This window comes from Mobula birostris, chromosome 3 (genome assembly GCF_030028105.1).
Source record: "Mobula birostris isolate sMobBir1 chromosome 3, sMobBir1.hap1, whole genome shotgun sequence".
NCBI classification, from domain to species: domain Eukaryota; kingdom Metazoa; phylum Chordata; class Chondrichthyes; order Myliobatiformes; family Myliobatidae; genus Mobula; species Mobula birostris.
Window position 1 is genome coordinate 219,581,552 of NC_092372.1, and position 12,626 is coordinate 219,594,177.

Sequence of the window (12,626 nt, forward strand, 5' to 3'; positions counted from 1 at the left end):
ACAACATCTGTGGCAAGAGAGAAACTGATGGATGTTTGACTAGACTGAATGAAATTGGTATTTGTTTATTGTCACAGGCACTGAGCTACTGTTTAAAACATTCGATTTGTGTGCCATCCAGACAGATCATGCCCTACACAATTGCACTGAGATAGGAAAAAGAAAACAGAATAGAGTGCAACACACAAAATGCTGGAGGAACTCAGCAGATCAGGCAGCATCTATGGAAATGAATAAACAGTCAATGTTTTTGGCCGAGACCCTTCTTCAGGACTAGAAAAGAAGGGGGGAAGATGCCAGAATAAAAAGGTGGGGGAAAGTTGCAGTTACAGAGAAAGTGCAGTGCAGGAGATAAATAGAGTGTGAGGGCCAAGGTAAGGTTGATTGGAGATCAAGGGTTCACTCTTAATGTATGAGAGGTGCATTCAGGAGTCTTCTAACAGTAGGATAGACTGCACATAAATGGCTCTTCCGTGGAGAAAGTTAGGAGCACTAAGTTCCTGGGAGTGTACATAACCTGGTGCCTGAACACCAACTCCTTAGTCAAAAAAGCACAAGAATGTCTTCACTTCCTGAATATAATGAGGCAAGCGAGGCGCTCGCCACCCCCCCCCCCACCCATTCTAACCATTTTTTACAGGACCACCATTGAGAGTGTCCAGACCAGTTGCATCTCATCTGGTACAGGAATTGCAAGGCATCTGACCACAAGACCTTAGAAAGAATTGCAAGGGCTGCTGAGAGGATTATTGGTGTGTCTCTTCCACTCATCCAAGATATTTATCAGGAGCGCTGCATATGCAGACCCGATAGCAATGATCCCTCCCATAATATCTTTAACCCCCTTCCATCAGACAGGAGGTATTGTAGCATTAGGACCAGGGATGTTAGGATGGGAAACAGCTTCTTCTCCCAAGCTGTGGGACCTCTGAACTCCCTGCTACCATCCAGGTCTCATCATATATGAAGTGCCAATAGCAATATACTGTTTACTTTTTAATTTGTGTTATAAGTACACCTTATTCTAAATATCAGTCTTTTGGAATATGTTTTATTATTTGTTAATTTACTTGTGGTAATGTTACTTTGTATGATGCGTGTGAGTTATATGTACTATGTTGTGCACCTCGGTACAGGGGAACATTGTCCTAATGTAATGCTATGGTACCTCCTGCCTGATGGAAGGGGTTCAAAGAGATTGTGGGTTGGATCATTGCTAATGGCTCTACAAACTTGTACTTGAATCTGTCCTTGAGTCAGGTGTTTAATGCTGTCAAGCTTTTGTATCTTCTGCCTGATGGGACAGTGCAGAAAGGAGAATGTCCGGAGTGAGAGGGATGCATGGTTATGTTGGCTACTTTGTCGAAGGAGTGGAAAGTGTCTTGTTATCCTATGCGCCCTGGTTACCATCACATCAAGTGGTAATTCAGCAGCTGGCCATTCAGTTCAGTTTATTCTCCATACAAAACAAAGCTATGCATTATTGAGGAATGAATCTAAGCCAGGTCCATGGCTTGTGAAAATTCTACCACACAACTACTGCTGTTCATCTGCAGCTTAACCTAGCCCATCAAAACAGATGAACATAATTTATTTCTTTGTTATACTGGGACATACAATAGGTGTGCAGATTGCCTACTATATAAATTAACAATGGTGGCCTTTGCAATGATGTTGAAGTTATGAGGATGAAAGTTAAGTGTGCAGTAAATTTCTGTTAATTTCCCAACCCTATCACCATTATACACTTCTTTTTAGGTTGGAACTCTGCTACTTTAGAGCAGGTGACAATCTCTCACCCACAGACATAGATCTAAATGGTGGGTACTAGGATAAGGTTTGATACTCTCTCCTCCACGTGTATTGTACTCAATGGCAAGAGTGGGGTTAAAACTAGCTCCTCAGTCATCCAATGCGAAGAATTATGTTTTTACTAGTAGGCATTCAGACTTGCTCTTATATCACATCTCTTACAGAAACAGCAGAAGCAAATGCAGGAAATTCTTGCTCATGCGAGTGAACAACAGTCAAACAGCAAGCATAATGTGAGCCAGCCACTGAACAGTGAAGTCCAGAAGCAAGACTCGCTGATTGGAGAGCTGAAACAGATGGTTAGTGAGCGGGAAGCCAAGGTGAAGGAACTTGAGGAAGAGATCAGACAGCTAATCCTAAAGGTATCCAAAACATTCTTGCTCATCCCAGGACTTGATATATCTCTATGCTTCAAAATCTTGTAGGCAACCCTTCAGTGATCTGAAATAAGATTGTTGTCTTCCAGCATAGTAGAATTTAATCTTCCATTATAGTCTTCCATAGATTATGTTTAGTGTCTGATTAGAACAGGTAGTCATGAGTATGTGAAGAGATTTTGGTAAAAGTAACATTTAATGTCCAGATTCCTAAAGATGAAGATTTAAGAGATTAGCACATGTACATCGAAACATACAGTGAAATGCATCATTTGTGTCAAATCCAGTCGGTGAGGATCGTGCTGGCAGCCCACGAGTGTTGCCACGCTTCCGGTGCCAACATAGCATGCCCAAAACTCAATAACCCTAACCCTAATCATATGTCTTTGGAATATGGGAGGAAAGCAGAACTCAAGAAAGAAGTCCACACAGTCATGGGGAGAACATACAAGCCCCTTACAGGCATCGGAAGGAATTGAACCTCAATCGTTGATCACTGGTGCTCTAAAGTGATTGTACTAACTGCTACACTGCCACTTGATAATAGAACATGTATTATGTTCCATTATCAAACCTACATTAACTCTTTACTGGGTTGCTTCAAGCAAGTAGCAAAGGCAGGGGCTAGATGATGACCAATGGAGGGCAGGGGGCAAGAAAAAGTCTTGGTGAACTTCAGGTTCTATGCAACTTCTCCAACTTCTCATTCCTCCCAGTTTATGGAACAAGCTTTGTAGCAGCCCAGTGAGCTGTAGGGAGCTGAGACCATTTTATCACTTCAGTTCAGTTGGGACATCTCATTCTGAAAATGGTTCCCTATTTATGACCTGAGGCTTATCAAAGCCCAGTATGCATATCAAATGAGCCTCCATCCCATAAAAATATGTTGGGTTAGGTTGAGCTCCAGAAAAAAAATCCATAGCAGAAACACACCCAAGTTATCTGTGTCAGAAGTGTCGCTCCATACAAGTCTCTCCCTACCTTTTCTCATTTAAACCTATCACCATATCTTTGTAGTTGTGCTTTCCACTATGTATATCTTACCTGTGAGACCTACTCTCGATCAGAGAAATATTGTGTGAGGAAACCATGGTGAGAGACAAATATTGGTGGATGGGATTCCAAAGATATATCACTCTTATTGTTGGTTACAGGTTGAATAGGATGTGCTTGTTGTTTGCATGTCAAAAAGTGGAGCAGGAATAGGCTAACTGGCTTTTGAAGACTACTCCAATCATTCTATAAGATCACGGCTGGTCCAATCTTGGCTTTAGCACCACTTTCCTGCTCTCTTCCCATACTTGACATTCCCTTCTGGTTCAGATATCTCTCAGTTTGCCTTGAGCATATTCCTCTTCCACAGCTGTGAGTCAATTTCAAAGCAACACAACCCTTTCAGGGGAAAAAAAAAATTCTCATCATCTCCATCTTAAATGGATAAAGTTATATTTTGATACTGTGCAATCTAATTCTGGATACCCCATTCGGGAAAATATCCACCTCAGCATCTTCTCTGTCGGAAGTGTTATGTGTTTCATAAGATCGCCTTTTATTCTTCTAAGCTCCAATGACTAATGGCCCAGCCTACTCAACTTCCTTTTCAATGTTTACCCCTTCATTCCTGAATTCAGCGTAGTGTATTTTCTCCAACCCAAATGTATCCTTTCAGGTAGGGTATTGTGGTGCTGCAGCCTCACAGCTCCTGACCCTGTGGAGTTTGCACAACCTCTCCATGACCGAATGAGTATCCCTTGGATGATCGAATGAGTATCTCTTGGATGTCCTGCTTTCCCAAAGTCATGTTGATTAGTTACTGTAGGTCAGTGACAAGAGAATCAGAGTGGGGGGATGTGGGGGTTTGGTGTGCATGGACAAGGAGAAGAGAATGATTTGCGAGGATACAGGGAAATAGGAGGAGAGACAGGATGGGATTGCTCTGTTTGGAGCCAGCATGGACCCAGTGGGCCAAATCAAACTGTAGGTTCAGTAAAGATGCTGGACTTCCCTACTTGTATAATTCATATCCCAAACAGTCAAAGTCATCTTTCCAATTGTTTATTGAATGCTTTCTGGAAATCTAGATACACTACACCTTTACATGCCCTTTATTCACCTTGTTTTGCACATTCCCAATCAACTCCAGTGAGTTTGTCAAACACAACTTCACTTTCGTACAAAATACTTGATATTCGAAATATATTGGTATTAACTCCTCAGTACTAGATTCCATCATTTTCCCTATGAAAATTATTAAGCTAACTATTTTATAATTTGGTGCTTCCTCTCTCCTTCCATTTTTGAATTGTGTTATTACATTTGTGATTTTCCAGTTCTCTATGCCCTCTTCAGAATCTAAGTGATTTTAAAGCCATGGGATGCAGTCCATCAACTCCAAGGCACTTGTTAGCTTTTCACCAGCATAGAGTTATAGAGTCAGAGAAACAAACCATTTGGTCCATGCCCTTGTCTCCTATCTACATTAACCATGTTTACCTGTATTAGGTTCATAGCCTCTTTGCCCTGGTGATGTCTCATACATTATCTCTAATAATAGTCTCTTCTGGTTATCAATTACACAACTACATTTTCTCAAATATTTAAGCAATCGAGTATGGCTCACTATCCAGTCAAGAGTAGCTCAAAAGGTTTGACCATTCTGGTAGTTTCAACCTGGTCTGGACTGGTAGATGAACTAATCAGTTTGATTAATTCATCTACCAGTCCATAGCATGTTCATCACAGGCAAATAGCTTGTTCAGAGTGAGAGGTGACGACAGCGGTGTACAAGATGATAAGAGGCATAGATCGAGTGGACAGCCAGAGACTTTTTTCCCAGGGCAGAAATTGCTAACGTAAGGAGGCATTATTTTAAGGTGATTGGAGGAAAGTATAGGGGAGATGTCAGAGATAAGTTCTTTACACAGAGAAAGATGGATGTGTGGAATGGTGTGGCAGGAGTGGTGGTAGGGATATTCAAGAAACTCTTAGGTGTGTGGATGAAAGAAAAATGAAGGGTTATGTAGCAGGGATAGGTTAGATTAATCTTGGAGGAGGTTGAAAAATCAGCCCAACTTTGTGGGCTGAAGGGCCTGTACTCTGATATAATTCTCTATGTTCTATGTTCAAGCTGACCCACATTTTGAGACAATGGTTTATGTGTCTTGTTTGATGTCACATGGTGCTCATAATCAGATTAGATTAATTTATTACACAGCAACAGCCAGAGACGGAAGTGTCAGCTGATCAGACAGCAGTAACTCCCACACAATGCCGTCCTTCCTCAGCACCGCTGGACCCGAACAGTGCACATGCAATTCAGGATCCTCTGACGGCCAATGCTGAACTCACAGGAAGACCATTTTCTGCTTGGTAAGACAAGAAATTTGCATTGAGGAAACAGCCCCTCCCCACCGAGTTCAGACTGTACAAAATTTAGTACATTACACAAAATATAGGAACCTCCGCCTCTTTCCATATTGTGAACTTTTAGAATGTTTTGACCCAGGTTAGATCCTCCAAAATAACGACCCAATGAACCTGAAGCTGCTCACAATTTCCACCGCTGACCCCTCAATGAGGACTGGTGTGTGTTGTCCTGCTTTTCCCTTCCTGAAGCCCATAATCAATTCCTTGGTCTGCAGATGTTGAGTTCTTCTTGCAGCCCCACCATATAATATGCCAGTGATTGCTTTTCAAGAGAGTGCTGACTGCTCATGCCTCCCCAATAAATACATGGAGCAGTGGTCATTTAGAACATTTACTACCTTGTACTTGTTCTTGGATTTGCACATATTTTGTATCTTTTAAGCTTTTTATTTTTTTCTCTGATTCACTTCTTGCTGCTGTGTTGGTAACACTTTTTTACTCTTGTAACTTTCGATCTGATCACTTTTTTGAATGATGTTTCTACAATTGTTTTTGTAGGCACTCTGTGAGCCCCATTTTTTCCTTCCTCCTTGTGAGATTTGTAAATTTATCCTCCACCGATTGAAATTTAGGTTCTGTATTGATGTAGGAGTAAAGCAGGGGTTTATAATAAAGTGAGGCAATTTCTTTGAAAAATAAAGATATAGACTGTTTTCTAAATAGAGCCACAGAACATTACAGCACAGAAGTAAGCCCTTCAGCCATTCTAGTCTGTGCTAAACTATCAATCTTCCTAGTCCCTTCCACCTGCACGCAGACCACCCTACATATTCCTCCCATCCATGTACCTATCCAAATTTCTCTTAAATGTTGAAATCGAAATTATATCCAGCACTTGCACTGACAGCTTGTTCCACACTCCCACCACCCTCTAAGTGAAGAAGTTTCCCTTCATATTCCCCTTAAACATTTCACCTTTCATCCTTAACCCATGACCTCTAGTTCTAGTCTCACCCAACCTAAATGGAAAAAGCCTGCTTGCATTTGCCCTATCTACACCTCTCAATTTTGTTTACCTCTACCAAATCTCTTCTCAGTCTTCTACGTTCTAGGGAATAAAGTCGGAATCTATTCAACTTTTCCCTATAACTCAGGTTCTCAAGACCCGGCAACATCCTTATTGATTTTTCAATCTTATTTACATTTTTCCTGTAAGTAGGTGATCAAAGCTGGACACAATACTCCAAATTAGGCCTCACTAACGTCTTGTACAATTTCAACATAACATCCTGTAATCAGTACATTGATTTATGAAGGCCAATGTGCCAAAAGCTTTCATAACAACCCTATCTACCTGCGACACCACTTTCAAGGAATTATGGACCTGTATTCTCAGATCTCTCTGTTCTGCTACACTTCTCAGTGCCCTATCACTCACCATGTAAGACCTACCCTGAGTGGTCTTACCAAAGTGCAGCACCGCATACTTGTCTGCATTAAATTCCACTTGCCATTTTTCTGCTCGTTTTTCCAGCTAGCTCAGATCCCACTGCAAGCTCTAACTGTCTTCTTTGCTATCCACTACACCCCCAATTCTGGTGTTATCTGCAAATTTACTAATTCAATTTACCACATTATCATCCAGATCGTTGATATCGATGACAAACAACCACGGACCCAGCACTAATCCCTGCAGCACACCACTGATCACAGTGCTCCATTCAGAGAGGCAACCACCTACAACCACTCTCTGGCTTTTTCTGCGAAGCCAATGACTAATCCAGTCTACTACCTCATCTTGAATGCCAAGCGACAGAACCTTTTCGACCCCCCCCGCCCCATGCAGGACCTTGTCAAATGCCTTGCTAAAATCCATGCAGGCAACATTCACTGACTTTCTTTTATCAGTTTTCCTGGTAACTTCCATAAAAAACTCTATAAGATTGGTTAGACACTACTTACCATATACAAAGCCATGATGTCTATCCCTAATCAGTCCCTGTCTATACAAATACTTACATATCTGGTCCCTTAGAATACCTTCCAATAACGTTCTCACTACTAATGTCAAGCTCACTGGTGTATAATTTCCTGGTGAATAATTTATTATTAGAGCTTTTCTTAAAGAATGGAACATCAGTTATCCTCCAATCCTCTCCCATCACTAAGGATGTTTTAGATATCTCTGCTAGAGCCCCTGTAATTTCCACACTTGCTTCCTACAAGATACAAATGGACACATTGTCAGCCCTGGGGACTTACGCACCCTTATTTGCATCAAGACAGCAAACACATCTTCCTCTGTAATCTGTATGGGGTCTATGACCTTGCTGCTGCATTGCCTCACATCTCTAGACTGTGTGTCCATCTGCCGAGTAAATACAGATGCAAAAAATCCATTTAAGAGCTCCCCCATCTCTTTCGACTCCATGGATAGATTACCACTCTGACCTACCAGAGGACCAATTTTGTCCTTTGCTCTTAATATATCTGTAGAAGCCTTTACGATTCTCCGTCACCCTGTCTGCTAGAGCAACCTCATGTCTTCTTTTAGCTCTCCTGATTTCTTTCTTAAGTATTCTTTTGCATTTCTTATACCGATCAAGTACCTCATTTGTTCCTACCTGCCTAAGCCTGCCTTGCACCTTCTTCTTTTTCTTAACCAGGGCCTCAATATCTCTCAAAAAACAAGGTTCGGCAAGTCTGTTATCCTTATCTTTTATTCAGACAGGAACATACAAACTCTGTACTCTCAAAATTTCACTTTTGAAGGCCTCCCATTTACCAAGTACACCTTTGCCAGAAAGCAACCCATCCCAGTCTCACTTGCCATATCCTTTCTGATACCATCAAAATTGGCCTTCCTCCAATTTAAAATCTTAACTCAAGGACCAGATTTATCATTTTCCATAATTACTTTGAAACTAATGTCATTATGATCTCCAGATGCAAAGTGTTCCCCTACACAAACTTCAGTCACCTGTCGTTTCTCATTCCTTAATAGGAGATGCAGTATCACACTCTCTTTAGCTGGGACTTCTACATACTGATTAAGGAAACTTTCCTGAACACATTTGACAAATTCTTTCACATCCAGCCCTTTTACAGAATGGGAGTCGCAGTCAATATGTGGAAAGTTGAAATCACCTACTATCACAATCTTATGTTTCTTGCAACAGTCTGTGATGTCCCCACAGATTTGCTCCTCTAAGTCTCACAGACCACTGGGTGGTCTGCAATATACTCCCATTCACGTGTCTTACCTTTTTCATCATATAATGGCAGTATGCATGGACGTAGCAACAACTCCAGCTCCAACCAGTGGTGAAATTTCTTGTTCTGTTCATCTTTTTGATGACCAAAAAGACACTGATGAATTTTTTTTTTTGCTACTGAATACCCTGCTTACCACCAAGGTCTCATCATGAGGTCAGCATACTGTTTATTGTATTCTGTACTGTTTGCTGTTTGCATGCATTTTGAATTAAGTTTTGTTAACCAATTTATGGTAATATTTGGGTTTATGTGTCTTATGCGTTGTATGTTGTGTGGGTGCACCGCGGTCCAGAGGAATGTTATTTCATTGGGTCGGATGACAATAAACTTGAACTTACTTTGTTTAAATGAGGAGGTAATTCAGATGCCAGAGGTGCAAAGGGATTTGGGAGTCTTAGATTAGGATTAAATTAAAGGTTAACAGCAGGTTGAGTTGGTAGTAAGGGCGGCAAATGTAATGTTAGCATTCATTTCAAGAGGATTAGAATATAAAAGCATGGATGTTTTGCTGAGGCATACATTGGACAGAAAATATTCAGAATATTACAATTAATTTTGGGGCCCATATCTGAGGATGAGTCTGCTGGCCCAGGAGATGGTCACAAGGATGATCCCCAGTACTGAAAGGTTTAACATATGAGGAGCATTTTTAGTATCTCTGGGCTTGTACTCAACGAAGTTCAGAAGATCTCATTGAAACCTGTGGGATACTGAAAGGCCTGGATAAAGAGGATGTGGAGAGGATGATCCCATCGGTAGGAGAGTCTAGGATACAAAGATACAGCCTCAGAATAAAAGAAAATGAAGCTGAGATGGGGAGGAAGTTCTTCAGCCAGGGGATAGTGAATTTAGAATTCATTGCGTCTTAGGACTGGGGAGGCCAAATCATTGGTGTATTTAAAGTAGAAAGTGATAGCTTAAAGATAAAGATTTATTTGTCACCTACAGTACTGTGCGAAAGTCTTAGGCACATACTTAAATATAGCTAGGGTACTTAAGACATTTTTTACAGTACTGTATTTGTCAACGTGAAGCGGAAAGGAAGTTTGTAAATCTGACAGGACCAAAGGATGCTGGGAATGGCAAGGGTGGAGCGGCACAGGAGGGATCTGAGACAGATGGCAGAGAAAGAGTGCCAGGGGTGAGGAGTGCACGGGTGCAGACACACCCAACCCTGAGACACTGGCCAAGGCCATTTGATTCCAAACAATTGGTTTATGGATCATTACAAAATGTCTCTCTGGTGCTTCCCACTTCCTCCCCTCTCCCTTCCCCAATCATGATTTCCCCTCTTCCTGCCCCTTTCCCACTCCCAGTCCATATCAGAATCAGGTTTATCACCACTCGCATACTGTATGTCGTGAAATTTGTACTTTTCTGCAGTGGCAGTACAGTGCAGTATATATAATTACTACAGTACTGTGTAAAGGTCTTAAGTAGCCTAGCTGTATATGTGCCTAAGACTTTTGCACAGTCTGTAGGTTCTTAATCAGTAAGATTGGTTATGGTGAGAGGGCAAGACAATGGGGAGGATTTAAAATTTCAGTTAATAAGGAGAGGACTTGGTGGGTTGAATGGCTTCACTCCACTCCTATATCTTGTGGTGTAACAGTAAATCAGTGTGACTGTTTCTGTCACTTTCCTTTCCGTTCCTATGTTACATTGCCTGTCTGATGCTGGGAGCTTGGTGTAGTCTACAATTGAATGCAACCCAATACACCAGATTCCTGGTACACCCCAGTTTTAAACATACACTCAGTGGCCTTTTTATTAGGTAAATTTGTACACCTCGTTAATGCAAATATCTAGTCAGCCAATCATGAAGCAGTAATCAGTGTATAAAGATGGTGCGACATGGTGTGAAAACAAAAATAAAATCCAGTGAGTGGCAGTTCTGCAGGTGAGAATGCCTGGTTAATGAGAGAGGTCAGAGGAGAATGGCCAAACTGGTTCAAGCTGACAGGAAGGCGACAGTAACTCAAATAACCACACATTACAACAGCGGTGTGCAGGAGAGCATCTCTGAACACACAACACGTCGAACCTTGAAGTTGAAGGGCTACAACAGCAGAAGACCATGAACGTACACTCAGTGTCCACGTTATTAGGTTCAGGAGGTACATAATAAAGTGGCCATTGAGTGTATGCTCAAGGAGTTGACCTGTGTTTATTTTGTGGGTAACATCATCACTATCATCAAATGATAGAGAATAACTAGAGTGCTTCCAGGTCAGATCCTAGGTCAATCAACTTAAATAATAGACCACTATCATCTGTCTGAGTGGCTTCCAGCTGAGTCTGTGCTGAAGAGCTTGTCAGTCAAAATGTAGTGGCATTTGCACTCTGATTCAGAAGCTGAGGCTGAAATAGTAGCCCTGGCTGATTTTCAAATTCAACCACCACTCTTTTCTAGGTGGCCAGCTCATATGTCTCACAGCAGAAAAGAACATTAGTTGAAGAGGAGGAAGAATGCTGTTGTTATTACCATCAGGGAGGAGGTACAGGAGCCTGAAGACCCACACTCAATAATTCAGAAGCAACTTCTTCCTCTCATCATTTATAATATTCTTATGTATTTGCGATGTACTGAAAAACATTTTTCATACCATGTATTCGTAATAAATGTGAAAAAAAAGAGTAAAGAGGCCAGTCCTAACCTACTAAGGGCACACGTTGGCTATTATAGAAGCAGTATAATTGACACCTGTAGTGAAATTTGTGTTCCCACTTCTTTTATCTGCATTAAGTGAGGCATTGTAGCAAAATTAACACATCTGAATCAGTGTAAAGTTGAACGGAAGGCTAAATATTAATAAAACTGAAAACGCAGTAATTAACGAAACTTTCTTGTAGAACCATATAGTGGCCACCTTATTAGGTATCCCCTGTATGTTCCTGGTCTCCTGTTGCTGAAGCCCATCTACTTCAAGTTCGAGGTGCTCATCTGTTGTATCACATGGTTATTTGAGTTACTGTCATTTTTGTGCAGGCTTGAACCAGTCTGGCCATTCTCCTCTGGCCTCTCTCATTAAGATCATAAGACATAGGAGCAGAAGTAGGTCATTCTGCCCGTCGAGTCTGCTTCACCATTCAATCATGGGCTGATCCAATTCTCCCAGTCATCCTCATACCTCTGGCTTCTCCCCATATCCTTTGATGCCCTGGCTAATCAAGAACCTGTCTATCTCTGCCTTAAATGCACCCAATGACTTGGCCTCCACAGTCGCTCGTGGCAACAAATTCCACAGTTTTACCACCCTCTGACTAAAGTAATTTCTCTGCATCTCTGTTCTAAATGGATGCCCTTCAATCCTTAAGTCATGCCCTCTTGTCCTAGGCTCCCCTATCATAGGAAATAACTTTGTCATATCTAATTTGTTCAGGCCTTTTAATATTCAGAATGTTTCTATGAGATCCCCCCCCCTCATTCTCCTGAACGCCAGGGAATACAGCCAAGAGCTGCCAGACGTTCCTCATACAGTAACCCTTTCATTCCTGGAATCATTCTCATGGATCTACTCTGAACCCTCTCCAATGTCAGTATAACTGCACACAATATTCCAAGTGTGGCCTCGAGTGCCTTATAGAGCCTCAACATTAACAAGGTGTTTATGGCCACAGAAGTACCGCTCACTGGATTCTTTTTTGTTTGTTTATCGCATCATTCTCTGTAAACTCTGGACTGTTGTGCATGAAAATCCCAGGAGATAAGCTTTTTCTAAGATACTCAAACCACCCCATCTGGCACCAACAAACATCCACAGTCAAAGTCACTCAAATCACATTTCTCCTCCA

General features: G+C 41.5%; 1 protein-coding gene and 1 long non-coding RNA gene across 4 annotated transcripts in view; one reads left to right on the forward strand and one right to left on the reverse strand.

The window, feature by feature from the left end:
* Nucleotides 1-12,626, forward strand: part of ccdc13 (coiled-coil domain containing 13) — a 75,813-nt gene that overhangs the window by 25,925 nt on the left and 37,262 nt on the right. For all 3 annotated transcript variants that reach the window (XR_011885521.1, XM_072254173.1, XM_072254174.1), the window contains 2 exons: nucleotides 1,977-2,174; nucleotides 5,404-5,558. Coding sequence is in view for 2 of the 3 variants with exons in the window: in XM_072254173.1 (XP_072110274.1) it covers nucleotides 1,977-2,174; nucleotides 5,404-5,558 (353 nt within the window). In the remaining variant the exon portion in view is untranslated. The remainder of the gene's footprint in view (nucleotides 1-1,976; nucleotides 2,175-5,403; nucleotides 5,559-12,626) is intronic.
* Nucleotides 1-12,626, reverse strand: part of LOC140195583 (uncharacterized) — a 125,777-nt gene that overhangs the window by 4,390 nt on the left and 108,761 nt on the right. The gene's annotated exons all lie outside the window — the stretch shown is intronic.